Source organism: Pungitius pungitius, chromosome 11 (assembly GCF_949316345.1).
Source record: "Pungitius pungitius chromosome 11, fPunPun2.1, whole genome shotgun sequence".
Taxonomy (NCBI): domain Eukaryota; kingdom Metazoa; phylum Chordata; class Actinopteri; order Perciformes; family Gasterosteidae; genus Pungitius; species Pungitius pungitius.
In genome coordinates this window covers 3,036,258-3,061,517 of record NC_084910.1, presented here as the reverse complement: position 1 = coordinate 3,061,517, position 25,260 = coordinate 3,036,258, and the positions used below count along the sequence as shown (strand labels likewise).

At 47.9% G+C, this 25,260-nt stretch overlaps 1 protein-coding gene across 3 annotated transcripts in view; it reads left to right on the top strand.

The window, feature by feature from the left end:
* The window catches only part of LOC119197533 (zinc finger protein 516-like), a 38,776-nt gene extending 15,060 nt beyond the window's left edge, over positions 1–23,716 (top strand). For 2 of the 3 annotated variants that reach the window (XM_037453923.2, XM_037453925.2), the window contains exons 2-6: positions 7,248–9,542; positions 12,229–13,575; positions 16,415–16,519; positions 18,313–18,383; positions 20,044–23,716. In XM_037453923.2, coding sequence (XP_037309820.2) covers positions 7,796–9,542; positions 12,229–13,575; positions 16,415–16,519; positions 18,313–18,383; positions 20,044–20,103 — 3,330 coding nt within the window. In that variant the 5' untranslated portion in view covers positions 7,248–7,795 and the 3' untranslated portion in view covers positions 20,104–23,716. The remainder of the gene's footprint in view (positions 1–7,247; positions 9,543–12,228; positions 13,576–16,414; positions 16,520–18,312; positions 18,384–20,043) is intronic. The other variant, XM_037453926.2, reaches the window with a different exon arrangement.
* The last annotated feature ends 1,544 nt before the right edge of the window (positions 23,717–25,260 follow it).

The window sequence follows — 25,260 nt, the reverse complement described above, 5'->3', positions numbered from 1 at the left end:
CAAAACCACAAAAACAAGTAACCATGTAAATGAGAAGTGAAAGAGAAGGAGTTCATGCAGGAATAACACAGCCATCGTGGAAGAACACCTCAGCGCGGACCTTTTCCTTTAGAATCGTGCATGAATGCTCGATATAAGCATCAAGGAACCTGATTACAGACACCAGAATCCTTTTATTTTGACCTGACAGCTAACATGTTAAATACTATGCTGTAGAGGCAAACTGTGAAAGAAAGTGTTCATATCGGAGAGTGTGACCGTCAGGAAGGCTACACCCCTGGCCATCTTTTAGGTCAGCTAATTACACTTCAGAGAGCCATTCAGGTTCGGGTTGCAGAGGAAGAGGAGGTGTACGGCAGGGAGAGGTTGGAGAAGAGTGGACAGTCGGGGCGTGGAGTGAAAAGAAGCGGAGGGCTTTCAATTTGGATTTCAATCGAATACTATTACCACAAGTGCCTCTTTGGCAGCCATCACACCAACAAGTTGCAGCAGCGCTTGTATCGCCTCTGTGTGCCATCTTTCTCTGGACCTGTACTATTCATTCGACGCCATTTCCCTGTATTTGATGTCAATGTATGAGAAGTGAAGCCCAAAAGCGGAGGTGCGACGGCTGAGCAGGGGGCGACGCTTGGGTTGGCCAAAATGAATCAGATTAGTGTAGGATAGATGAATCCTACTTCCTACTTTATTCATTATGTGAGTAGAGGTCGTGAACGTGAATTCTTGGTGTTGATCGCTGGATTCTACTCAGCATGATGGGATTTATTTAGTCCAAAAAAAACAACGAGTAGGCTTTAGGGCGGGACTACCACCCGCTTTGTTTGGCCTGGGGTCAGTCTTATTTATGAGTATTTTCAGTTGATTGAAGTATATTTTTAACATTTAACACTTATTCCGTGTTGAGATATAATTAGCTCCTTCCGATTGTGTAACTTCTGGTTGCAAAAAACGGGGCCAAAATGCTCCCATAAGCCATTGGGCAACATCGTGGTGACTACATCCTCTTCTTCTTCTACTATCTGCGGTCTCAAAACAGAAACCTGTGAAACGTCTTATCCTTAAACAAGCACACTTTTTTAACCTTTTTAAATGATTTCTTTCAAAATGAATGTTTGTGTGCTAAATGACGAGCGCTGACAGAAAACATCCACTCACGTACTTTCAGATTACCATTATGCGTCATATAATGATAGTTGAGTCTGCAATTGCACAGTGACAGCCGATCTCAATGTGTGTGTGTGTGTGTGTGTGTGTGTGAGGAATGCTGCTGTGGTGCAGTAGGAGAAATGGGTTGGGGGGGGGGGGCTCTATAGACAGGAGCACTCAGGGGTTAACGAGCGGTGTGAGAAAAACAGGCAGAGTTTGAGAAGAAGAGGGGGAGGGAAGCATACATACGCACACACACACACGCGCGCGCACACACACACACACACACACACATAGTCCCAGAGGAGGCTGAAGATGGTCGTGGCCCTCGAGAGCAGGCAGCTCTTGTCAGCCTTAAACAGAGCTGAATGAGAGCCAGCAAGTATCACTCAGTTTCGGTGCTACTTTAACATTTTAGGCAAGAAAATACACAATAGTATTAATCCCACGGCGCAAAAGTAGGAGACAGAGACACTTTGCTCCCTGCATACCGAGACAGGTGCAAACCAATCCTATTGGACACAAACCAGTGTAAACAGGCTGCTATTTCTGCCAAATGTCCATCCTTCACGGCAGAGTGTTTTACTAGAGTGTAATATACTCGGTGGTGTACTCTGCACGGCTGGGAACCGGCCCCTTCATTCATCTCTCTGGCATGGACCGGTCACCAAAATGTAACATGACAGTATGGACCCAAACACCTGCCACTTCCTACACACACCCACACACACACACACACACACACACACACACACTTACACATGCATACACTGGGACCCAGTGGACTCCTTTCTGTCCAAAAGGCCCTTCTCACGCAAATAGAGTAGACAGGCAGGATCCCTTGTCAGCCTATTTATCAGACGGGGTGGGGTGGGGGGGGGGTTGAGAAAGGACAGACAGCGTGGACCCCGTCTATTGTTCTGACTGGGTTTAAGGGAATGGATGTGTGTGTGTGTGGGGGGGGGGGGGGGGGGGGGTGGAACCAGGGATAGGATGGGAACTGGAGAGCCCAACAATGCAACCCAAACCCCCCACTGCTCTTCCTGCTTATGATCGTGACCCGCTCTGACAGACCAGGGACGGACGCAGACTAGAGGGAAAACTAGACCAAAACTAGAACATAAGTCGGTCCAGACGGCGCGCAAAAAGGTTGCAGAGCAAAACCGACAATCATATTAGACCGCAATCCGTAATCCGGCTCAATAATGAGTCAATTTAGGCGGACAGAGATGACTCGAAAGAGGACCAAGGAGCCCGGCTAGCCCGAAATCAGTCAAAACGAGAGTGAAAGCTGCAGTCAGAGAAGAGAGAGAAAAGGGACGGATTCGTGTTAGTTGATAAACTGCCAGTCCAGTCCAAATAGACCCAAGTCTGGCAGCATCGAGTACTAAAATGTATTAGAGAGATAGAATAGAAAGTTTTAGATAAACGGGACGTAACTGAATCCACAATCCACAGCAGAATCAGAACGTTGTCAACCACTGAGTTTCCAAAAAAGCAACTTTTGTGCTCCACAGCTGACGCCTGGTCATCCTAATAATATCCTAAAGCCACTGCGCGTGTTTTACACACAGCCTGTAGGTGTGTGTGTGTGTGTGTGTGTGTGTGTGTGTGGGCAATGCTTTACCCCTCTCTCACTTCATGGTAGAGCTCTTTGTCTGCCGATTTAGAGAAGGGTGTGAGGTGGAGAGGACTCTGTTCATAATGGATTATAGATTGGTCTGAGAATACACTGGCTCTGCACTGTGTGTGTGTGTGTGTGTTAAAGACTCCATACCATCCCCTCTGTCCCACTCTGAGCACTGAATGTCTCAACTTTATGAGCACACCCAACTGAGGATAGCAAGGTTTTTTTGTAAAGTGCTCCCTACATGTTATGCTCGGTGAGCAGTGTGTGTGTGTGTGTGTGTGTGTGTGTGTGTGTGCAGCCGTTCAGCTCTCAAAGGTGCCTGTATGAAGCAGTGTTAAAAGCCCACAGTGTGCACATATAGACTTTCAAACCATGTGTGTGGACAACATTAAAAGCCCCCTCTGTTGAGCTTCTTGAATCTTCAGTTCCCCTGCATCTATTTGTGTGTGTGTGTGCGCGCGCTTGTGTGTTTGTGCCTTTAAACAAGAGGTCCACTCTTTATCCCCCCCCCCCCCCCCCTCGTGTATTTTTACTCAATCTAATGCTCTTCTCTGTGCCGCTGTGTGGGAGGGAAGCGGAGCCCATCACAGCAGAAGGATGTCAACCACACGAGGACAACGCTCATCGTCACCGAGGCGGTGACAGGGAGTCAGTGTGTCATCAGAGCCCATCTCCACACCCTTGGGTGCAGGAGATTTGGGCCGTGGCCGCCTCTGAGATGATTGCTATGGTGAAGGTGCTTCCTGGCCTGGATGACAGTGTGGGTTCTGTAATTGAGGAGCAAAACAATGAAGGCATGGCACCCTCTGATAGGGCCGTGTATGTATTTCGCTTCAAATAGTAGACTTCTCTAGTGTGGTTTTGTTACCAAATGTTAACAACACCTTTTTTTCTTATTAGTGCACCAAATGTCCTCTGCAAGCCAGATGTGTGGCCTCCAGAGGGAGCAGAGGAGCAGATTTCAATAAAGAATGTCGCTGAAAAAGACAACACACCACTTGTTTTAGAACTATTTAGGACTATTTTACTCCTAAACTTGTTGAAAGGTATCAAGTTGTTTCCTGGAGAGCGTCGTAAAAGACCAACTTAATCTTCTGCGTGTGTGTGTGTGTGTGTGTGTGTGTGTGTGAGATAGAAGTATTGACAGTAGTTTTGAAGGAGATAATCTTGCCGCTTTGACACGCTCATTGTGTGAAAAGAGCTGTAAGCAAGTTCTCTTCCTGGCCAGCATGCACAGTTTGACAGTTTGTTTAAAGACTCCACTCCAGATGTGAACCTCAAGAACCGAAATAGCCAGGCTGCTGTGAAAAGGATGTGTGCGAGTGGGAAAATAACAGCGGATTTCGTCCTCTTGATGGACCTCGGCGGTTCAGCGTTCAGAAAGTTGAACAGCAGAGGTTGAGCGTGCAAGGGAGGAGGGGAAAAAAAAAAAGAACAGTTTGTTTTTTGTTCGCCCCGGGCAGTCATTATCAGCTGAGTGTGGGCCTCCACTCACTCCCTGGGACTCCTGGTGGGGCCGCCATTAATGGCACCATCTGATACCGGAGCAAAAAACGTTCCCATTGAGGCCTTGGACTGCTCTGAGGTGTTTGACGGTGATCATTTCCCTGCATGTTTTCATCAGAATGCAGCACTTAACCTAAGGAAATAAACACTGCAGCCACACCCCTCTCTCGTCTTACTAATCTGTTTGTGTGTGTGTGTGTGTGTGTGAGAGGTTAATTAGCTAAAAGATGTCAATGGCACTCCCGATTCACAAAGTGGACTCTCCTTGCGAGATTCAGGGAGACACTTTAATCACTTACTGTACCGTATTGGCCTGTAAGAAAGCTTCGATGCCTCTCTTCTGTTTTCTGATGACTCCGATGATTGCCAATATGTCCGTCTCTCTCCTGGACAGTTTCTCCCTCCATAAGCCAATTTGTCATTTCTTTCTCCCTTTTGTCCTGTATCACGAGGAGCCTGCATTGTTTCCCTTCTGGGGGCTAATCCCATTACGTTTCAATTTGCACATGCAACTGTCTGGTGGATGACAGGCTTACTGTTGAATACTCTCAATCCTCCCGCGGCCCTGCTGACCCCCAATCAGCTAGGCCATTTAAAAGGAAATAAGATTATTATCCTCTGTCTTTAGCAGAGCAGGGCAGCAAGAAAGCATGAATGAGCAACATTGGGATGTGGAGACAGAGGGAGGGAACAGATGGAGGGAAACACCAGTGGATTGATGGGGTGGGACAGCTGTGTTACGTATATTGCTGATTTATGGCCGTCATCATCCGATTGTCCATCATGCCGCGTGTTGGATGTAATTCCCTTGAGCTCTGTTGTTCCTCTTTTAATCGCCACGTCAAGTTCATCCTTTATCTTTAATCTCTCAAATGACGGCTAAGCTCAGACATTTGCTTGTTCAGATTTGACGTTTTTTTCTGCTTCATTAACAGCTTGCGACAAAGGCACCCGAACCATCCCTAGCAAATCCCTACACTTGTGCATTTCTAATGAATGTGAACTGTATAGTACACTAGCAATCAAGACTGCACACTGTTGTGCTATTTCACGTGATTGCACAAGGGACGCAGATCACAATGACAGCCATGTTACATATCCTGGTTGCAATACAAATTTTAATACTTGTAAAAGAAGAATAAAATAATTCTGCTACATGCCAGCTGCTCTGTGAGGCTGGAGCAGTGCTTTGAGCTCAATATTAAAGCCAGCATGTCAACATGCTCACGATTAAAATTTCTAGCATTGCTCACCACTCTCACCATTTTTGTTTACCATGCTAACCTTTTTCTACACAATGCAGCTGAGGTTAATGTATTATTCCCATCGAAAAAACAGGATTGGACAAATTGAGACTTTCAATGCATCTTAATGAGTAGTCAGAAGATCACCAAGGTGATTATAGTCAAATACTCATAACAAACGGGAAATTATTGAGACATTTCACACAGATGTAAACAAGGTAGTGCTGCTGGAGGAGGAGTCCATTATTCATCCTGAGACCTATAAATGTCCTGCCAAAATGTTATGGCGATCCATCAAGTAGATGTAGAGTACAAACTTTGGACCGGTGGTGACACGATAGGAAAAGTCAGGGGATCCCCAAAGTCATCTGGATTCATCCCCATGAGGGCATGAATGCATGAATGTATGTAGAAGAGTTTATGGCAAATCCATCAAGTGGTTTAGTCCTGTCCAAAGGGGTCCGACGCACTGCCACGCTGACGGCTTTCCTAGATGCAAGGTTACGGCAGCCGGAGCTGTGCTTCTGGCGGAAACACTACTGTACTCGCCAGCGCTGCAGGAGAAAGCACGCTGAACCATCGGGGGGGGGGGGGGGGGGGTGCAGTGATTTCAATAGCTTAAACCCGTCTAGATACACCGGTGGCTCATTGTGAGAGTTTAAAGACATATGATTGTTCCCGTGGTAACTTCTCTATTCCACCACCTTATCCTCTTATGATTATGATCAATTATCCACTTCTAATTAGAGCCTGGCAGTAACTCAGCTTATGGGTCCTGGCACTTTATATAAAAGCATGTAATAATGGCTTCAGTCACGTTTCATATGGTCCACCATTCAGGCTCTGGTGTCTGCTGAAATGAATACTCCAGGAAGAAATGAATACAACATTGTAGTCAATAATACTTAAACAGAAAATGTGGTGTTATGAGCTGTAGAAGAGAAATACATCTGATTACCCATGGGTGCTTCTTGGGAATCTGCAGCAAGAAATATTACTATCGATGCAAATTATTCCACCCACCGAAGGAAATTAGTTTAAAGTTGTCAACGGCGTTGACTTTCTTCTCTCACGGACTTCTGTCTTTCTGTTTGGCTCTCTACCTGACCCTGTTCAACTCTCGGTTGAGAAATAGAGCAAAGCAAACTGTCTGAAGAGCCACTTCCTGTTGTGTACTTAAGATCCCTGTCATGTGATAATGTCAGTTGAGGCGTGTGTGCGAGACCAGCATGCGGAGGGAATATGGTGCCACTGCTGATCTTGCTGACGTGAACACAGCACAACACCCGCCCCCCCCCACCCACTCCTCCACCCCCACCCACGCACGCTGAATGTGTAAAGTGTCGACTCAGCCAGTGTGGCGTCGGAGCCCCCCCGAGCCCTGCACGACACGTGCACAACCCAGGACACACACATATGCACGTGCGTGGTGGTGGTGCACAGTGTCAGCCATACATACATACCCCCAGTGTACACATGTACATGTTCATTTAATTTTAAAAGGTTTTAATTGAAACCCCGTTACAATAGATGAGTTGATTATCAAATACAACTTTGTGTATGAGGTGTATCTGAAAACATTTGTAAATATTTAGCTGCTTTTGTTAATCCAAATGAAAAGAGAACATACTTTTGAATTGTTGCTTTACTCACATGTTCATCGTCTCCTTTCTTCCCCCCCCTCCCCCCTCCCCACTCTTTCTTTCTTGTCTCTTTCTCAGGTGAAGGACATGGAGTATGTGCAGTCAGCGTTATAAAAAGCCCACCGTCACATCACCTGGACGGTGCTAGTGTGCTTCAAACTGAAGAGAGACAGAAATAATATGAAGAACAGAAGTTTGGTGGAAAAAGTAACCCTGATGAAAAACACCCTGTGAAACTCAACTAACTAACTGATGACAAACGGGAATTGAGTGAAAACCCTCATTTTGGACAAAAACTTGACTCATTTAGCAAAAAACAGATTTGACTTATTTGACCTCTTATGACTAAATACGTTACACAGCGCCATATATTCCCTTCCTTGGTGCCAATGATTTATTGACAGTGCCAGATGAAGATGGATACCCAGTAACTGGAGAGTGCTTAATGAGCTGCTGTGTAAGCAGCTTGATCGCTGGGTGATTGAAGGTAGAAATAATAATAATAATTTAACTGACCAACAAAAGACAAGCCAGAAATCCCTAGATGTGCAGCCGCAGATAGCAGCAGTTTGGGCTTTTATTGAGGTTGTGAAAGGCCAGGTAGAAGGGGTAGTGAGGTCTGTGCGATGAATCGCAGAGACGTTGTGGAGGTGATGGCGACCCAGGCCGTGGGGAAGGAGAAGCTGGCTGGAGAACAGCTCAGGAACGAGGTCGACGGCGACGACGACAAGATCCCCGGGGCCTACGACTGCAACGTCTGCGGACGCAGCTTCCCATTCCTCAGCTCCCTGTCGCAGCACATGAGACGCCACACTGGCGCGCGGCCTTACAAGTGCCCCTACTGTGACCACAGGGCCTCGCAGAAGGGCAACCTCAAAGTTCACATCCGCAGCCACAAACTGGGCACGCTCTCCAGCCACCACTCCAACGACGACGAAGAGGGTGCTGCCGAGGAGGAGGAGATGAGCGTCTCCGAGGGCCTGGACGGAGGGACGAGTCCAACCAAGAGCAGCTCGGCCTGTAACCGGATGATCCACGGGGACGGCGGCGAGGAGGGTCGGAGGAAAGTGCCCGGGAGGAGCCTGAAAAGGGAGAAGCCGGTGACCGACCAGAGGCCTTTCTGTTGCCGCCTGTGCGGCTACGAGGCCCATCGAGAGGACCAGCTCCTCAGCCACATTGAAAAGGTCCACATAACAGCAGACACGGAGGAGGAGGCCACCGTCAAGGAAGAGGCTCCGCCCGAACCCGACGTCGCCCCGCCCCAGAGCGACGGGACCTTCCCATGTGAGACCTGTGGCCAGGTCTTTACCCAGGCCTGGTTCCTCAAGTCACACATGAAGAAACATGCCGGGATCCTGGACCACTGTTGTCGCATCTGCGGCAGGCGGTTCCGCGAAGCTTGGTTCCTCAAATCGCACATGAAAACCCACAACACCAAGTCCAGGTCACGGTCAAAAGCAGAGCCCGCTGAGCCGCCCGCCACCATCAACGACGTAGCCCAGGATCCTGAAATGGCCACAGGCTCCATTACATCCATCTACCAAATGTGTTCCAAATGTGGGAACCTGTTCCACAACCGAGAGAGTCTGAGGGCCCACGAGAAAATCCACAGTCTCGGCTGCGGAAAGAAATCCCAGAGCCAGTGCAGCCTCAGTGACGATGAGGAGGCACCTGCAGCTAAGAGAAGTTTCCTTGACTACTTAAACCTCAAGCCTGTTGAGGAAAAGGCCCTGGGTGAAGACGCGGAGAATGAGAAGATGATGCTGGGTCAAAGAATCCCAGAGCTGGATCCCGTTTGCAGCTACCAGGCCTGGCAATTAGCTACTAAAGGAAGGGTTGTTGAGCCAGTGGAGCCCAGTTACAAAGCCTCCTACGGGGGAGGAGGTATGGGGGAGGAGGCCCTCGCCGGTGCTGCTGTGGTCTTTGAAAAGGAGAGCAGCCGCTACGTCCTGCAAAGTCAAGGTAAACGCAGCTCGGGCCGCCGCAGCAGCTCCGGTTTGGGAAGCCACGCCTCTTCCGGGGACCGGACACCAGAGAGCCTCAGCGACTCCGAGTACCGGCCCTCGTCGCGCCAGGACCGCCGGCGACCGTCGTCGTCCAAGTCCAACGAGTGCTTCGAGTGCGGGAAGGTGTTCCGCAGTCGCCACCAGATGGTCGTCCACCAGCGGGTCCACAGGAAGGACGGAGGTCGGGCATCTGTGGGGGGGGACAAGGACAGAACTACAAGAGACGACCGATGGGGCTCCACCAGTGATCCGGAGTCGGGCTCCCCAAGCCGGCCCAGCACCCCGGGGTACGGGGACTCTCCACCTGCCTCCACCCTCGGAAACCAGGCCTCAGAGATGGGCACCGCGAACTCGGGAGAGATTGCAGGTCGGTCAAATACTTCACTTTCTTTGGGACATTTAGATAATTATTTATGATAAAACAGACACTGAAGATTTTCATGTGGGTATGCATTACCCACGGTTACAGGAAAATGTTCCAGCCAAGCATGCAGATAAACGGCGTGCACACAAGTTCACTAACAGAAGCACGTTGGGCAGCCTTTGTCCCAGCAGTAATGGCTGCAGTCCTTCTCAAGCCTCCCACTCGTGTCGCGTGTCGTAAACATCTGTCGATGAAATGTGCTCTGTGTAGGTGCAGGTCCTTGGCTCGTCACGCTCCAAGTTGGAGCTGGAGCCACCGTGTGGAAAAATGTCAGAACAACATCTGACTTGAGCTTTTTTTATAGAGCGCTATGCACAAACACCATCAAATATGGTCAATAAACTTTAACGGCCGCTGAAAAATTCAAGTCAACTACAGCGCAATAGGTTTGTGCCACAGAGCAATAAAGCTCACAGTCAAGTGAAAGTGTGTGCCTTTCAGTGGCATGTCAGCAGAGAAGAGGGCATTTTTGGAATGCCTATCATTTTTTTCACCTTCACAACCAATAAACACTGCAGAGCAGAAAAAGAAAGCCTACCCATGCAAGGGCAAAACACCCACAATTCACAGCTGAAATACCTTAAAGCGCTCTGGCTTTTGTCTTTTAACTTTCACATTTCACTGAAAACACATTTTGGACACGGTTTGGATAGGGGATGGCTAAGAATTGTGGTGATTGCCTCAATTCCTCCCTCCTAGTACAGGCATTCAAAAATAGCAGCCAGATTTCTTCAGGCCTGATCGAGCTGTGCGCTATTTCAGGTCTTCCTGTCTCAGGAAACTCCCCTCACCCCCTTATCTGTGCGTGAATATGTCTTTTGCTCTCCTCTTTATGTCATGGCCATGAAAGTCTTGTCTGCATGTTTCCTTTGTGCTCTTTTCGGTTCTCTTTGCTTTGTTTACCATATAACAGCTAGTAGTGTTTTATTCATTTATTATTTGTCATGCAGCATTATGATCGTGCTGTACTGCAGAGGTCCACGGTGTGATTAACTCCTAATAACACATATACTGTACATTATTCACTCTCTCCCAACCCACATGCACCCTGGTGTCTGGTTTCAGAAATTACATTTGGGACACAGGGTCTTTTTAGCTCACCTCATACACTATGTACAAATGTACAGAAAGGCATTGTAAAATGTGATATGACCCGTTGATTATTAGTTATTTTAGTGAAATGTATTTATAATTTGTGACAGAGCCGGTGTGAGAGCTTTAAAGAATTCAGCAAGACGGCTCACCCTTTTTCCCTCCCTGTCCCCCTCCTGAGTTTTTTGTAATCTCTAAGGCTACCTCCTGTGACACTTCCACTGCCACTCAACCACTCTTCTTACCAGTGAGCCGGCCGGGCTGCCCGATGTCTGAGGGACTGGTTATTTATAGCGTCACCTCCCGATGGTAAAGGGAGGCAGGCAATTGGGAAAAGAGACACTCAGAGGACGCTCTGTAGTTGCGAATCCTCTAATGTGTCGAGCTACTAATGAGCAGGTCGTTCCATTCTTTGACTTGAACTCGTGGACATTAAAATAATAAGAATCTGACATCGGCCTGATCAACAGGGCTAACCTTAACTAGCCTCCGCACTACAACTGCACGGCACCGGGGCTTCACCTTGGCAGCGTTTGAGCTGTGTGTGTTGGCCAGTGCTGCCAACAGGAAGCCGAATGTAAAACAGATGGCATGTTACGGGTGTTATTGTGAACAGGAGGAGGGGTAGTGGCGAGTATCATAATGTGATACTTCAGATAGGATCGGTTTGACATGTATGTGTGTGTTAGATGAAATTATGACCCAGATCAAGGCTAATTTGAGGGTTTATGTCAAAAAAAAAAAACTGTTGGCATAGGGTTAGGGTTCATTTTTTTATCTTACCTGTCACAATCACTTTGAATACCACGACTTCAAATTAGCCCAACGTCTATTTCTATTTAGTCTTTTAATTCCTGAAACCATACACTTTGGGAGATTTGAAGTTTCCCAGTCACCACAGTTCCCCTAAAGAAAGAGTGGTCGCAAACGCCATCTTGTGGGGAATTCACAGAGCTTCACTTCTGGAATCAGGAACCAATATGAGCAAACAATGAAACAATGACTTCTGCACAATGATTAGATCAACAAAATAACAAATTGCTCTATAACATCTCATCTGTTGACTTTTTCAACATGTGTTCGTTTTACTCAACTGTGCTGTTTAATTTGAGGGTGTAATTGTCTCACACCATATGGACCATAATACATTACCAACAATTACCATAGTGATCAATCAACAACTCTGAGACAGATTTAACACCTGAACATAATAACCTGCACAGCTGCACAACTATTCCAACGTCATTATAAACCAACGACATCAAATGATGATTGTATATAATTATTCATTGTTTATGGTTCTGAAGGTATGTCTACTGTGCTTGCAATAGTCTGAGTTTCATTTCGGCATTCGTCGACATGTAAAATAAAAGGAGGAGACGTGGAAATGATGAACAATGCTGCGGCCTGGTGGCTGCTAAGCAAACCTACACCTGGATGGAACAATATGAATCTGTCTGGCAGTACAGAAGAGTATAATGTAGATCAGTCCCTTTGAAGTCGTTGACCTTTCTTTTCTGTCCCCCTTTCCTCACAGATGAGAAGCCTTACATCTGCAGCCCTTGTGACTTTGTCACCTCGGAGCTGCAGGCCTATTTGACCCACGTTCGTGTTGTTCACCCGGCTGCCCCCAGAGACAGACCCAGCCCCATTCCCAGCCCCGGCTCGGACAGAGGCACGCCGAGTGGCTATCCTAGGCTGAAGAGAGCTCTTCTGCACGGGCTGAGCAACTCTGCGCCCCCACCTACTTACCTCTCATCCCGATCCTCTCCGCCCAACCCCAGCCTGACGCCTGTGGATCTGTGTGTGAGGGCCGAGGGCTGCAGGGGTATAGCCTCCCTGACCCAGGACAGTAAGAGCCTCCCAAGCCACAAGTGCTCCTTCTGCTCCCACTCCACCCGCTACCCAGAGGTGCTCTGGATGCACCAGACGGTGGCTCACCGCATCAACAGCAGCAGCTCCAACCTCGCTCCAAAATGGGCCCTGAAAAACAGCTCTAAAGGCTCCAGGGACAACTTGCCGGCCTCAAAGAGACGCACCGGTCCCCCGCCGGTCCTGGAGGGGAAGGAATGCCCACCGCTGGCTCCACTGGTGCGTGCCCAACGCACCCAGCCCCCAACCAACTCCAGCGAAGTCCCGAAGAAGAGCAGGCCAGCCAGTCAGGCTGCCATGCCATCATCGTCCTCCTCCTCCACCCCACCCTCCTCGTTGTCCAGGGGATCCCCATCCACCTCGGGCACCCAAGCTGGGAGAGTCCCAGTCCGGCCAGCCAGCAGCAGCAGCAGCAGCAAAGTCCGACACAAGGGGGACCAGAGTCATCCGTCCCGCTTCAAACCCAAAACGGATATGTACCCTCGGGGAGGCTCATCGTCCTCCTCCGGCTCCCGGGAGAAGAGCGCCGGCGGCCCCTCGCGTCCCTCGGCCCCGGGCGCCAGCTCCGCCGCGGCGCCGCGGATCGCTGACCACTACCTGATGCCTCAAGAGGGCCTCGGCTTCATGCTGTCCAGCAAACACGGCCTGGCAGAGTACAGCAGAGCGAGGGGCTCCCCTCATCAGCCGCTCATCAACTCCCACGGCCAGAGCAGGGCCAACGCGGCGAGGCCCAGCGCCATCACCCATAGCTCCACAGCCGGACACAACCCCCAGGCACACGGAGGCAGCCTGCTGACTTCTTCCTCCTCCTCCTCCTCCTCTTCAACCTCCTCCTCGTCCTCCTCCTCGTCCTCCTCTACGTCTTTGCCTACAGATGTGAAGCAGGAGCCGATGGCGGAGACACCAGAGATGCCAACTGACATCATCGGCTTCTTCAAAAACTACAACCCCCATGAGCTGGCTGCCCTGTACCACCGCTGGGGTGCAGCCAATGCACTGATGGACCCCACTGGTAGGAGGCCAATCAGATGTTTCTTTATTTGTCCTCCTAGAAATGTGTATACAAGAGAAATTGTGTGTGTGTGTTTTTTCCAATGGCGTCGCTCGAAATAGGCCCTCTTTGTGAAAGTGGAATCGCTCGTCATCAGCTCACGTACAAAATGCCCCCCCCCCCCCCCCGTGATCTTTGCTTTGGAGAAAATGCCAAATGTCAGCCGTGGAGGAGAAACGTTTCCAAGTGACTTAGCTTTTGCTTTGAGCTGTCATGAGTAGAAAGGATAAACCAGGATGAAGAAACAGTAGAATGTAGATACAAAACCAAACGTGTGATGTGCAACGTAGATTCAATTAGGTGTGTCCTTTTATCCTCCCGACCACATGCTGACTCTCTCACAACAACTCGCCATCTGGCACGAAAGTGATTGACTGACACACGCGCCGCTCAATTCTGACAAGCTTTTGAATAATGAAGAGGAGATCCATTAAATGGGCGCACACCCGTGTGCATGACTGTGGGGCAGCGTTTGTGCTCGGCTTTTGAGATGCAAAATGAGTGTTTGTGTGTGTGTGTGTGTGTGTGTGTGTGTGTTTTTTTTTTATTTTTTATTTCATGTGAGAGACGTGAGAGAACCTTTGCCGCTCTGAGGCCTGCGAGGCATGCCTAGTCTCCACCTCCACTCTCCCAGAACGCTGTCACAAACGGTTTGGGTCACGGCTCTGCCTGACGAGAGACTCGCACAGATGCGAGCGGATGGAGGCGAAGCGGAGCGAGAGAGAGAGAGAGAGGGAGAGAAGGGGGGGAAGAAGAAGAGGCCAAAAGAGAGAGAGAGAGATGAGACGGAATAATTACCCCACCAGCTGCTTTGGAAATGGTCATTACCGAACACGCGTATTATTTGCCCATTTTCAGTTGTGTCTCTAAGGTCAAGTGGGGCTGTGTGGAGCCAGAGGTCAAAGACAACAGCCCCAGAGCAGACGCATGACATCGCTGTCACCCGTCCAGGCGCATATCGTCACCAGCCGCCTTAGCCTTTTGAGTCACATGCTATAAAGTGACCTTTTTTTGAGCAACTGAGTCTTTCTCCCGTTTCTCCCTGTAATATGCGAGTCTGTGTGTGTGTGTGTGTGTGTGTGTGTGTGTGTGTGTGTGCGTGTGCGTTTCGCGTCCAGCTCTGTCTTGTCTTTCATTAGTGCATCAGTGAGAAGGGCTGGCGGCCCACGGTAGAAGTAGAGTATCCAGAGGCCGGCAGTCGGGCTGCCAGAGACACTCTCCGTCACCTCCTCCGCCTCCCTGTCCTCCCTGTCCTCCCTGTCCTCCCTGTCCTGCTGTGTCCCTCCAGTCCCCAACACTTTCCACACACACACAGGAACAGTTTTAATGCTGAGGGCGTTTGTGCAGTAGGAAAGCACCAGCAAACCCCCTGGTCACAGGTGTGCCTCCGCACGTGTGGCACAGTCGGGGCTTCATGTCCTTCTAAACATCCCCCTTCATAGTGGGATTTTTCTCCTGGTGCCTCATCAAAGTTTCAGAACTTGAACGGACCGTGTTGAGCCTTTTTTTATTGTTTTTTTTATTTAAAGGTCCGCATGAATATTGGCAGGGCTCAAAAGCAAAGCAACTTGTCAACAACGACGTAATCCTTTTGCCCGTCTCCACTGGCAGACCGGCTGAGCCAAACCATTCCTGATTTCTCATTTACACGTGTCAGGATTCACGACATGTGAAGTCATTCAAATTCAACAAGTTTCTTTTGCCATTTAAAGCCATTAACATGTAAATCTGACTCGGGCATGTAATGGGAGTGTCATTGTGTCATTGTGAGTGTGTGGGTATGTGTGTGTAGCCAGCCCAGGCCACACAATCCTCCCCTCGGACCAAACACACACACACATATACAACTTAAAACACACACACACACACATGCAGACACACACCTGACATGTGACACACGGGCAGCGGAGCGGGCACATCACAGCCGGGGCGTTTTAATTGCCTGTAATTTATGCGGTGTGTGTGTGTGGTGTGTGTGTGTGTGTGTGTGTCTGGCTGTCAGCCTCTGAGATGATGCTGTGTGACAGCTGCAGTCCAGCCCCTGGAGCCAGCCGCTCATAATGACACATTAGACATACTAATGATGCCTGCGTGCACGAGTCCACTACTGACGCTACCCACCTCCACCGCTGCAGCCAGGCTCTGAGCTCACACACACACACACACACACACACACACACACACACACACACAGACACACACACAGACATTGCCTTTCTGCCCATTTACTGACCTTTACGGCGTCATTCCATCTGAAAATGTCCGCTGCCTCGGAATGAACTGTTGCTGATGTCCAACTTTAACGCCACTCCTCGAAAAATGTGGATTTTGATGAAAAGCAATGCCATAAATCAAGCAATATGAAGCCCAAGACCAAAATTGGCAAAATATGATCTGTTAAAATAAAAATAAGTATAGTGGAAACAAAACACTGATGTGGAATAATAATAAAAGAATTGGTTTACTCAACGGTGATCTAAGAATAGACACGCAGTGCTTCACTCTACAGTGTGAATCGTGGGCATGACAGCAAGAAGTAACACATTTATTTAGTTCCATTGTGGGAACGACATGAAAAAAAAGGGATCCTCTTTTCAGAATTACAAAACTCTAATGAAACAGTTAGTGAAAGTGGACCTAAATGGAATCATTTCCAGAACTCTCCTAATGCCGATACATCTATGGCACACCTGTTTGTACCACTGTCATATTTAACCTGTGATTGCACTGCACTGAGATTTGCTCTGTGGTACTATGTTTAATCATATGTTTCTCTTTGTGTGTGTGTGTGTGTGATCAGGAATGCTGAGGTCTCTGATGCGACAGGGACAGTATTTCTGCCATGAGTGCGGGAAGAGTTTCAGTCAGCCCAGCCATCTGCGTACGCATATGAGATCCCATACAGGTAAACACAGACACACAAACACGAAGGAAAGCAGATTTTTTTATTTGCACACAGCACCCGGGTGCTTTGAGACCAGTGGTAACACGCAAACACAGCGTGCCCATATGATTAATGTTGCAAAGCAAAAACAAATATGAGCACGAATCATGTCAAGGATGCCTATGTTCGTCACGTGCTATCAATAAAATGCAAACGGAACCATCCACTCACACTAAGAAAGACCATCAGTACCAAGTACAAAGTATGACGGACTTGAATAAAGATCATGAACATTTATTGCACCGTACGTGAGGACTGACCTCCACTTTTATCCAAGAACTACTAGACGTTCCCACTATTTTGGCCACTTGAACCCTTCAGTCCTTCCCGTGTCACCTGTGCACACACATCCTCCCCCCCCCCCCCCCCCCCCTGGGCCCGCTTGTTATTCACCCAGAAACACTCACAGGAGAGATAGAGAATACATGCACAGGGATTCACACCCTCAATATTTTATCATCTGACTCCTCATACGTCCGCCGCGTCCCTGCATTCACCAGAATAAATCCAAACAGATCTTTCTGTCCCGTTGCGTGCGACAGCCAGTCTGTGAGTCCCTCCCCGCCTTGGGCTGGGCAGCTGTGTCTGTTTTTTAAAACTGAAACGTGACTTGCTCCGGATACGGACCTGTGACCAATCGTAAACGTTATTAATCACGTGTCAATTAGAGAGACGGAATGGTGCATTCTAACGAAGCAGAACAGTCGGCGTTGAGATCTATTTGCACGCGTCCCGACGCCATTCGGCCGACGGCCCGGTTCAGACGTCCCCCCCGTTTTTGACTCCCACTTTCTCCATTCCTTGAACCTGAACTTTCTCCCCCCCTCCTTGTTACTTCCTAGTTATTCCCCCTCGCTCTTTCTCCTTCCATCTCTCGTTTCCTCTCACCTCACGGTGTCTCCTGTCCTCTGGTTTTCTTCTCTCCCTTCCTCTCCTGTTTACCCATCATGCATGCTGATCACCTGTTGCTTCTCACCTGCTCCATACGGCCCACTTCTCCCGCGGTTTCTCTCAAATCTTGCCTCTCATCTCACCTTTTCTCCTAACCCATGCCTCTCGCCTGTCCCTTCTCGCTTTTGTCCATCTTCCTCCCCTCTACAATTCTGCCCTCCTCCTCCTCCTCCTCCTCCTCCTCCTTTCTCACTCGCGCTGTCATGTCCATCACCCGGGCCCGGCAGTGATCAGAGTAGACAGTGAGATAAGTAGCTTCTTTATAGAGAGTGTGAATGATATGTGGCACAGCCAGTGATTCTAAGTGACAGAGGCCAAATGGTAAGTGATGCAGCACTCAGCTTCCCCCCGAGCCCTGCTCTAAACACACACACACACACACACGCATGCATGCATGCATAGGGTCTGTAAACACTTGCAGAAGCTGTAATTAATGTTGTCACCGGCGGTCGTCTTCAGCATGGCCGTCCACACGCAGAAAAGGCCAGCCACCCCGAAGGCCTCGATTAACATGCGTCACATTAAATCACTGACTTGCCTCCACCAGGTCCCATCACCATCATCGCCGCCATCATCATCATCACCTCCTCCACCACCATCATCACTGCCAGCTCCCCTCTATTAGCAAGGGTGCTGGTGGCAAATGATGGTGTGTGTGCGCGTGTGTGGCGGAGGGGTGGCGTGGCGAGGAGGGGAAAAAAGAAAATATATGCTTGTGTGGATCTGGTAGAGCTTTTAACCAAATGCCCTCCTCCCCTCCCACCCCCCCCCCCCCCCCCCCATCCTCCTTCTCCCCCCAACAGTTGGGTTTGATTTTAACGGACTCCACAGAGGTACTGACGCTCACACCACCGCTTCTGAGGCTCCCAAACAAGTATGTGGCACGATGGCTAACCACTGGGCGGCACCCCCCCCCCCCCCCCCCCCCCCGCGCATCACTTCTGCATGTTTCGTTTTCTTAATGTCTCACCTCTGCATGTGTGTATGTGTCAATCCAACACCCCCCCCCCCCCCTTCTCCCCCCATCCCTTAGTGAGCTTTCTTCGATGTGTTTTCTTCTTCACGTGTAACGGTCACATGAGGCGCACTCTGCACCTGGCATTAACACCTGGCCTTGTCACATGCTGTTGGATCACAGCTGACATCATTGTGTGTATCCCGTATACACACCACGGCTTCTCCAACAAAACTTCTTTTTGTGTTCTTAATTACACTTGAAGGGTTATCCGTTATTTTAGTGGGTGCTTTTAAAGGTGCTTCTAAAAGTCACTTAAAGCTAGTTGGACCCTGTAAGGGGCAGGAAACGTGTAAATGGGCATAAACATGGTTCCTTTAATGTCTTTAAAGAGTTGTTAGAGTCAGTCACCGAGGAGGAGGAGGAGCAGAAGAGTAAATCTGTTCTGCTTTGACATTCGGAGAGAGCTGGTTTCTACACCCTGCACCTCCATCTTAATTAATCACACACATTTCACACACACACACACACGCACACAGGACTTACCTACACTAGGATTTACCGTGTGCAGTGAATGATGGGAGCAGGCGCGGCGGAGGGGTCCAATTAGATGTAGTGTTGACGCTGCTTTACGATAACCTTTATCATAATGCAGTGCGATGTTTCCTCCCAGGACCACGTCGTGGCGGTTCCACGCTTTCTTCTCACGTCGTGCCCTCGCCGGCCCTCCAGCTGTTTGCTTCTTTCTTTTCTTTTTTAAAAACATTTTGCGTGATTAATTGTACTTTTTTTTTTGGTTTTTATCACTCTCATCCTCTACCCTCCTACGCCGCCAACCCCCTTTGTCTTCTTTCTCTCCGTTGTGTTTCTGATGATGTATGATAACAGCTATATTTCCCTGTTTCTTCTTCAGGGAGAAGGGTACAGGGAGTCATTTGTTTTCCCGCTTTGATACTCTTCCATTTATCAAAATGATAATTAGGTGCAATTAAATGGCAATCTCATTTGTTTTGTTCTGGTGACTGTGGCTGAGTTTTTTTTTTTTTATTATTTCTTTTGTAGAGGTGTCGGTGCCGTTGTAGGTCAGTCTAATTAGAAGAGAGACTAGCGCATGTGTGCAGAGTGGGCTTGGAACATAGCACGTTGCGACATAGGGTGGCACGGGTGATTGAGAAAAAAATACATGGAGATGAAACTGGGACTGTTCAGACAGGGGATGTGCGGGGATGCACTTCTCCAGATGGCGGGAACCAGAAAGGAAAAGTTTGTCCATCTGGGTCAGCACAGAGAAGCAAAGTTAACTTTTTCTGTGAGAATTAGTGTGTGAGCGCTGCTCTTGACCTGCATCATATTCCTCCTTTTTTTTCTCGTTGAATGCCTCCATGTGTCTTGGTTTGTGTTTGTTTTTGTGTGTTGGCTTGTTTCTCCATCAATTTCTTTCTGTTTCCACTGCAGAGAGTCTCATCGTCATTGTGTCTCGCCTAATCCCCTGTATATTCCAAACGCCAACGCATGGCGTCCTCTGTGGCTTCCTCCTGACCTTTTTGGACTTACTCTGTGTCGTGTGTTTGTTCCTCAGGGGAGAGGCCATTCTGCTGCCAGCTCTGCCCATACCGAGCATCTCAGAAAGGGAACCTAAAGACGCACGTGCAGAGTGTCCACCATATGCCTTTTGACAACAGCCAGTAGCCAGACACGAGGAGCTTGTGTTACTGAGCCGGGAGGAGCCAGAACCCGCCAATGCCACAACACCCGTAGAGACCATTTGATAGACCTCTGATCCGGCCTTGGGAGCAGACTGGTCAGGGAATTGCACATCCTGAAAACATCATCGGCCATTCCGAAAGGACACCAGACTCATGATAGACTTTTTGAGCCACTCCTCTTTACGCGTCATCCTTTAATGCCCTTAGAAGAATTTTCTACAATGAAGGCTCTTGTAGTTTTATGATTTTCTAGATAAAGCAGTGCTAGGCCATTTTTAAAATCACAATTCCTCGGCTGCATCAGAGAAGAGCGTCTTTTTAACTAACAGGATGAGTTTCTGGTGAAATTCTGAATGTGGAAATGTAGGTGTCGGGTGAAGAGTGAAATATGAAGTGTCTCAGCACGACAGCTGATTTAAATTTTGCTTGTTTAGTTTGAAGGTTGGACAAAATAAGTTTGTGTGTAGTTTACATCCCCTTAAAGGATTTCTGAATACAGAAGCCCGCAAGATTCAAAGTTACCTCTTGCTGCCATTTCGGAGGTACCAACGCGTGACGTTGCCTCGTGCAGCTTCACGAGAAAAGCAAAGAGAAGCCGAATGCAACTGCTAGCGTTTTGATCAAGGAGTGTTTTGTTGCCTCCCTCTCTCCCTTCATCTTCTTTTCTTAAGCTTTATCGCATTAGAGTCGCGTGTATTGCTCAGGACACCCAAATCGTCAGAGACGAGAGAGACAAGATGCTCTGCAATTCTTCTCCAGACAATTGATGCGTTGCATTGTTTTATTTTTCCTTTTTCCGGGGTCGATGAAGCTGAAAACCTGCATTGGTCTGCGCGCGTGTGTGTCTGCGTGCACGCGTGCGTGTTAAACTCACATCCCTCCACCACAGACTGAAATGTTAGGAGTGCAAACACCACTCTGAGGCTGTGTGGTTGATGATTAGAGGGACAGAGACAGAGTTAGATGGAGGTTGGATTAAAGAGAGAGAGAGAGGGGGGGGGAACGCTAATGGGGGTGTCTGCTTTAGTGCTCATTAAAAAGAGCGTGCGTTTTTAATAGCCTATATAAATGAGCGCACCATTTTTATGGTCATTCAATTATTGTCAATTTAAGAGGAAGGGACTGAGTGGAGGCAGTTTTCCTCTATAACTCCATCGCATTAAGGGCGGTTTCCGACGGGAGTCGCTAGCTCAGCTGTGGATTGCACAGATTTAACTCCCAGTTCGTGCCATCGCAGAAGAGAATATGGCACTGCAAACGTTAACCAGCAAAGATGCATCTTGGTTTTTTCTCGCTAAAGGGCAACATGTTCTATGTGTTCTTGTGTGATGAACGCTTAGACACCACAGCCGACCCAATCTCCGGGGTAGAAGGTTTGTCAGCAGCAAATTTTACCTTCTTTGACACAAATCTAGGTTGATTATCTGTATCCTTTCAAGTCTTGTAATATAGTTAAAAGCTCAAATTTGCTTAGGCCTCTCAAAATGACCCCTAATCAAACATTTTAGAGTGGAATTTCACAACCCGCCTCCTAACCACTGTTCTTTGTGCTAAGCTAACCTGAACTAACAGGCGGCTCGCTGTGTATTTAGTGAAGCCACGTAAGAGATGGGTATCAATCGTCTCGTTTAAATCTCAGTAAGAAAAACAGTCGTCTTACGTTCAAAACTCTTCCTTTACATCTGGAAGTTTTTTTTTTTGTTGAACAGAGCTGATTTTGGTACCAAAGCATTGAAGCACACTAATGAGCCAGACTCCCACACCGTGTGAAGATTTGCATTCTGGGAGGAAAGAGTGAGGAGGTCAGCGAGACAGAGAGCAGTCGGGAGGTCAGGAGGTCAGGAGGTCAGGTTTCCAGAGAGAGTTCAGGTATGATGAGACCAGGTGGAGACGTTTTGAAGCCTCCCTCTAACCTCCTTTGCAATGAAAGCTGGTTTTTTAAGTCCACGGGCTGGTGTTCTTTGCTAGGAGGGGATGCTGTTTTAATGTCCTCGCCTCTCCTCAGAGGTCTCGGCACGTTGGGGGAAAAAAGGAAAAGCTGCGAGGCAGTGGAAAGCAGCTCAGACCTACAAAAAAAAAGATTTATACGCATGAAATCCAAATTTCAAAGAGTTTAAGATTATTTTGAGACCTCAGCAGTTTTTGCCCGATGATGAGGATGATGATGAGGATGATGAAATTGTTGCTATACCAGTAGTTTGTTGAGTTATGCATACAACGCTGTATGCTTGAATATCCCTAATGGTACACAAATGTGTATATTGAAGGTGTGGATAGTGAAATTACTTGAAACGGATACTCTAGCCTTCGAGGTAGTGTAGTACTAATACCAATGTTGTACAGAATTCCCTTTAAGATTAACTCCTCAGTTATGAATTTGTACTCCGAAGTGTGACTTAGAAAAACTATGAAGCAGGAGCAAGTGTATATATATAAACGGTATATCTGTAATTCACTCTTACCAAACTCTTATATACAGCAGTAGAAACCAAATGGCATTACTAGTGCACTTAGATTAGGTGACTGCTTTAACCGTTCTCAATTTTGTTCAATGCTAGCTAAGGTTTCTTTGAGTGTCTTTTTAATGGTGCCAGCTAACGCGCTTCACGTCATTTCTGTTTTTTGAGGCTTTTTCTTTGGATGATTCCATAGAAATGAATGACAGCTGATTCGACGGCAGCGCGGCACAGCTTTTTAGGCTTTGTTTGCTCATTGAAGGTTTGATAATGCTAGGTGCAGCACTGCAAGAGTGTGTGTTTTTAGTCTCTCTCCTTGCTAAACTGTAGGATTGTTCTGTAGCTAGTCATTGCTGCCCTCCCAGAGGGGCTTGCAGCTGTTGTTCTTTTCTTTTGGTTGGGTTTTCTTCATGCCTTTTAAGTTGTATTATTTGTGTCTGTTTTGCTTTTTTTAATGGTTGTGAACTTCATGATTAATTTACCTTAAACAACATTATTATTCCAAATGTATTTGGTTGGTATCTGTATTTATTATCACTTCAAAAAAGGATTAGAGGACAGAGGCAGACGGGTGCTTTTGTTTAATTTGATTTTCCTGGGTTGTTTTTTTTGTTTTTATACTGTGTAGTTTTCATGCCAGCAACCGATGTGAAAGCTCTACCTCGTCTGAGCCATTCTCAGTTTCTGTTACACTTCTGTACATCATTTCAAAAAGGTGTAATGTCATGTCCACAATAAAGACACACAAAATGGCACCTGTTGGCTTCGAACACATTTGCTGTGTACAAAAGGATCTCATTTTAGTTGGATAACTACAGTAAAAGGCCCTCGGTGGTGTCAGTGGTTTGTCCGCTGTGGGCTCCTGTAGAAACATGGCGGCGTATCTGTGCGCTCAGACGGACCATATACATGCAGGTTAAATTTACTCACTTTTTATTGTCCTGTTACCTGATGTCTTTTACTCTGATGTAACAAACAGCCCTATCTTTCAGTTGTTTTTCCTACATTGGGTACTTTTCCTGTGTTTAAACCAGCTACATTCCTGTGTGCTCGAGAAGTAGAACAAACCACATCCACCCATCTGCTAATCTAATCGAGTTATACGACTTACTAGCACTGCATTGGTTTACTTACCTGCTCTAATGAGATCCATGGATTCTCGTTTTTAACTTAAACACATAGCGGGATGTTAGCATTAACCTGAAGTCATACCTTTGCTCCCCTGGACAATAATAATATTGATAAAATCGACAAAAAATAATACCTTCGTTTTCCCTCTACCGCCTACTCAGAGACAGACTCTTAAGCTGCTAAACACTGCGTCTCTCTGCTGTTTAGTACAATATGATTTTATTACCTAAATTGCCACTCTATTGCCACTATAAGTGACACGTTTCTGATCTCCTCTATCAATTTATGAAAATGAAAAGGACACAACCTCACGGTGGCTGACCACTCTGTCAGCTTTTTATTGTCTCATTATGGGGAAACCTTACCTATAGAAGTATTTCCACACTCACAACAAACTTGCCATCCATTAAAAAAAAATAATAATAATAGCGCCCTTACGCTGCAAATGGTGCGAAATCTGCCACTTCATCCCATCAACTAGATGAATGTGGTCATGATCCACGGAGACGGGGGGGTGGGGGGGGGGGGGGGAACAGAACCTCACTGCAAGCTGTTCCCTTTCATAGCATGTGACACGTTTGATGGATGGCGACTTTGATCCTCGGCCCGGGGCCGCCCGTCGGCACCTCGACGTCCACGTGGTGGTCCCGAGCGTCTGGAGTCGAGCCGCCAAGCAACGGTGATGAGAAAACCCTCACCCTTCAACTACCAGGGACCACCTGGGGATTTTGCCAGTCTCTTTCATGTTTGTCGGCGTCTACGTGCACCATCTGTCTGTCGGTCTGAGCGACGGGTGAATGACAGGTTCCCTCTGAGAACACGGCGCATGACGCTAATGCCGTGCAGGCCCGCGGAGCCCGAGGAAAAGACTGCGGCCGCCCGTCACTCTTCACAACCTCATCAGTCACTGCGGAGGCAGACGCTGCGGCCCTGAGCTCCCTGGAAAACCTGTTGGCTGACACCTCTTCTCCCTGTCACACGGCGCCGAGAAGCTGAGCGACGGGCCGGATGACTGACTGAGACGCAAGGCACGCCGAACGCCGGGCTGGCTCAGGTTCGATGGAGGAGGAGTGTGGAGTATCGCGAGCTCGTCTCTTTATGTCGCAGCAGAAAGCCGCTGTTGTCTTTGGACGACTTTGCTTCACCAGCTGATGGCTTTTATGTTTGAGCAGAAAAGGTTCTGTTTAAATGTCTGTTGTAACTATGTCTGGGTTCAATTTGGGTTCAAACACGTCTTTGAAACGGGCCTTTTGGATCCCATTCTGACAAAGATTTTGTAAAAGATTTTGTGTTTCATTCAGAATCATATTCTGATCAAGATTAGACACCAGTGTGCTTCAAAATAAATGCTTTTTAGGTTGTTGAACAGCAGAGGAAACGTGTTCCTTCCCCACCTTCCACTGCCCATTTCACACACAGCTAACATAAGAAGGTGGGCAGGATTCTCACTCTGAGTCTCTCCTCTTACTTTCTCCAAAGAAATACTCGCATTTAAACAATATA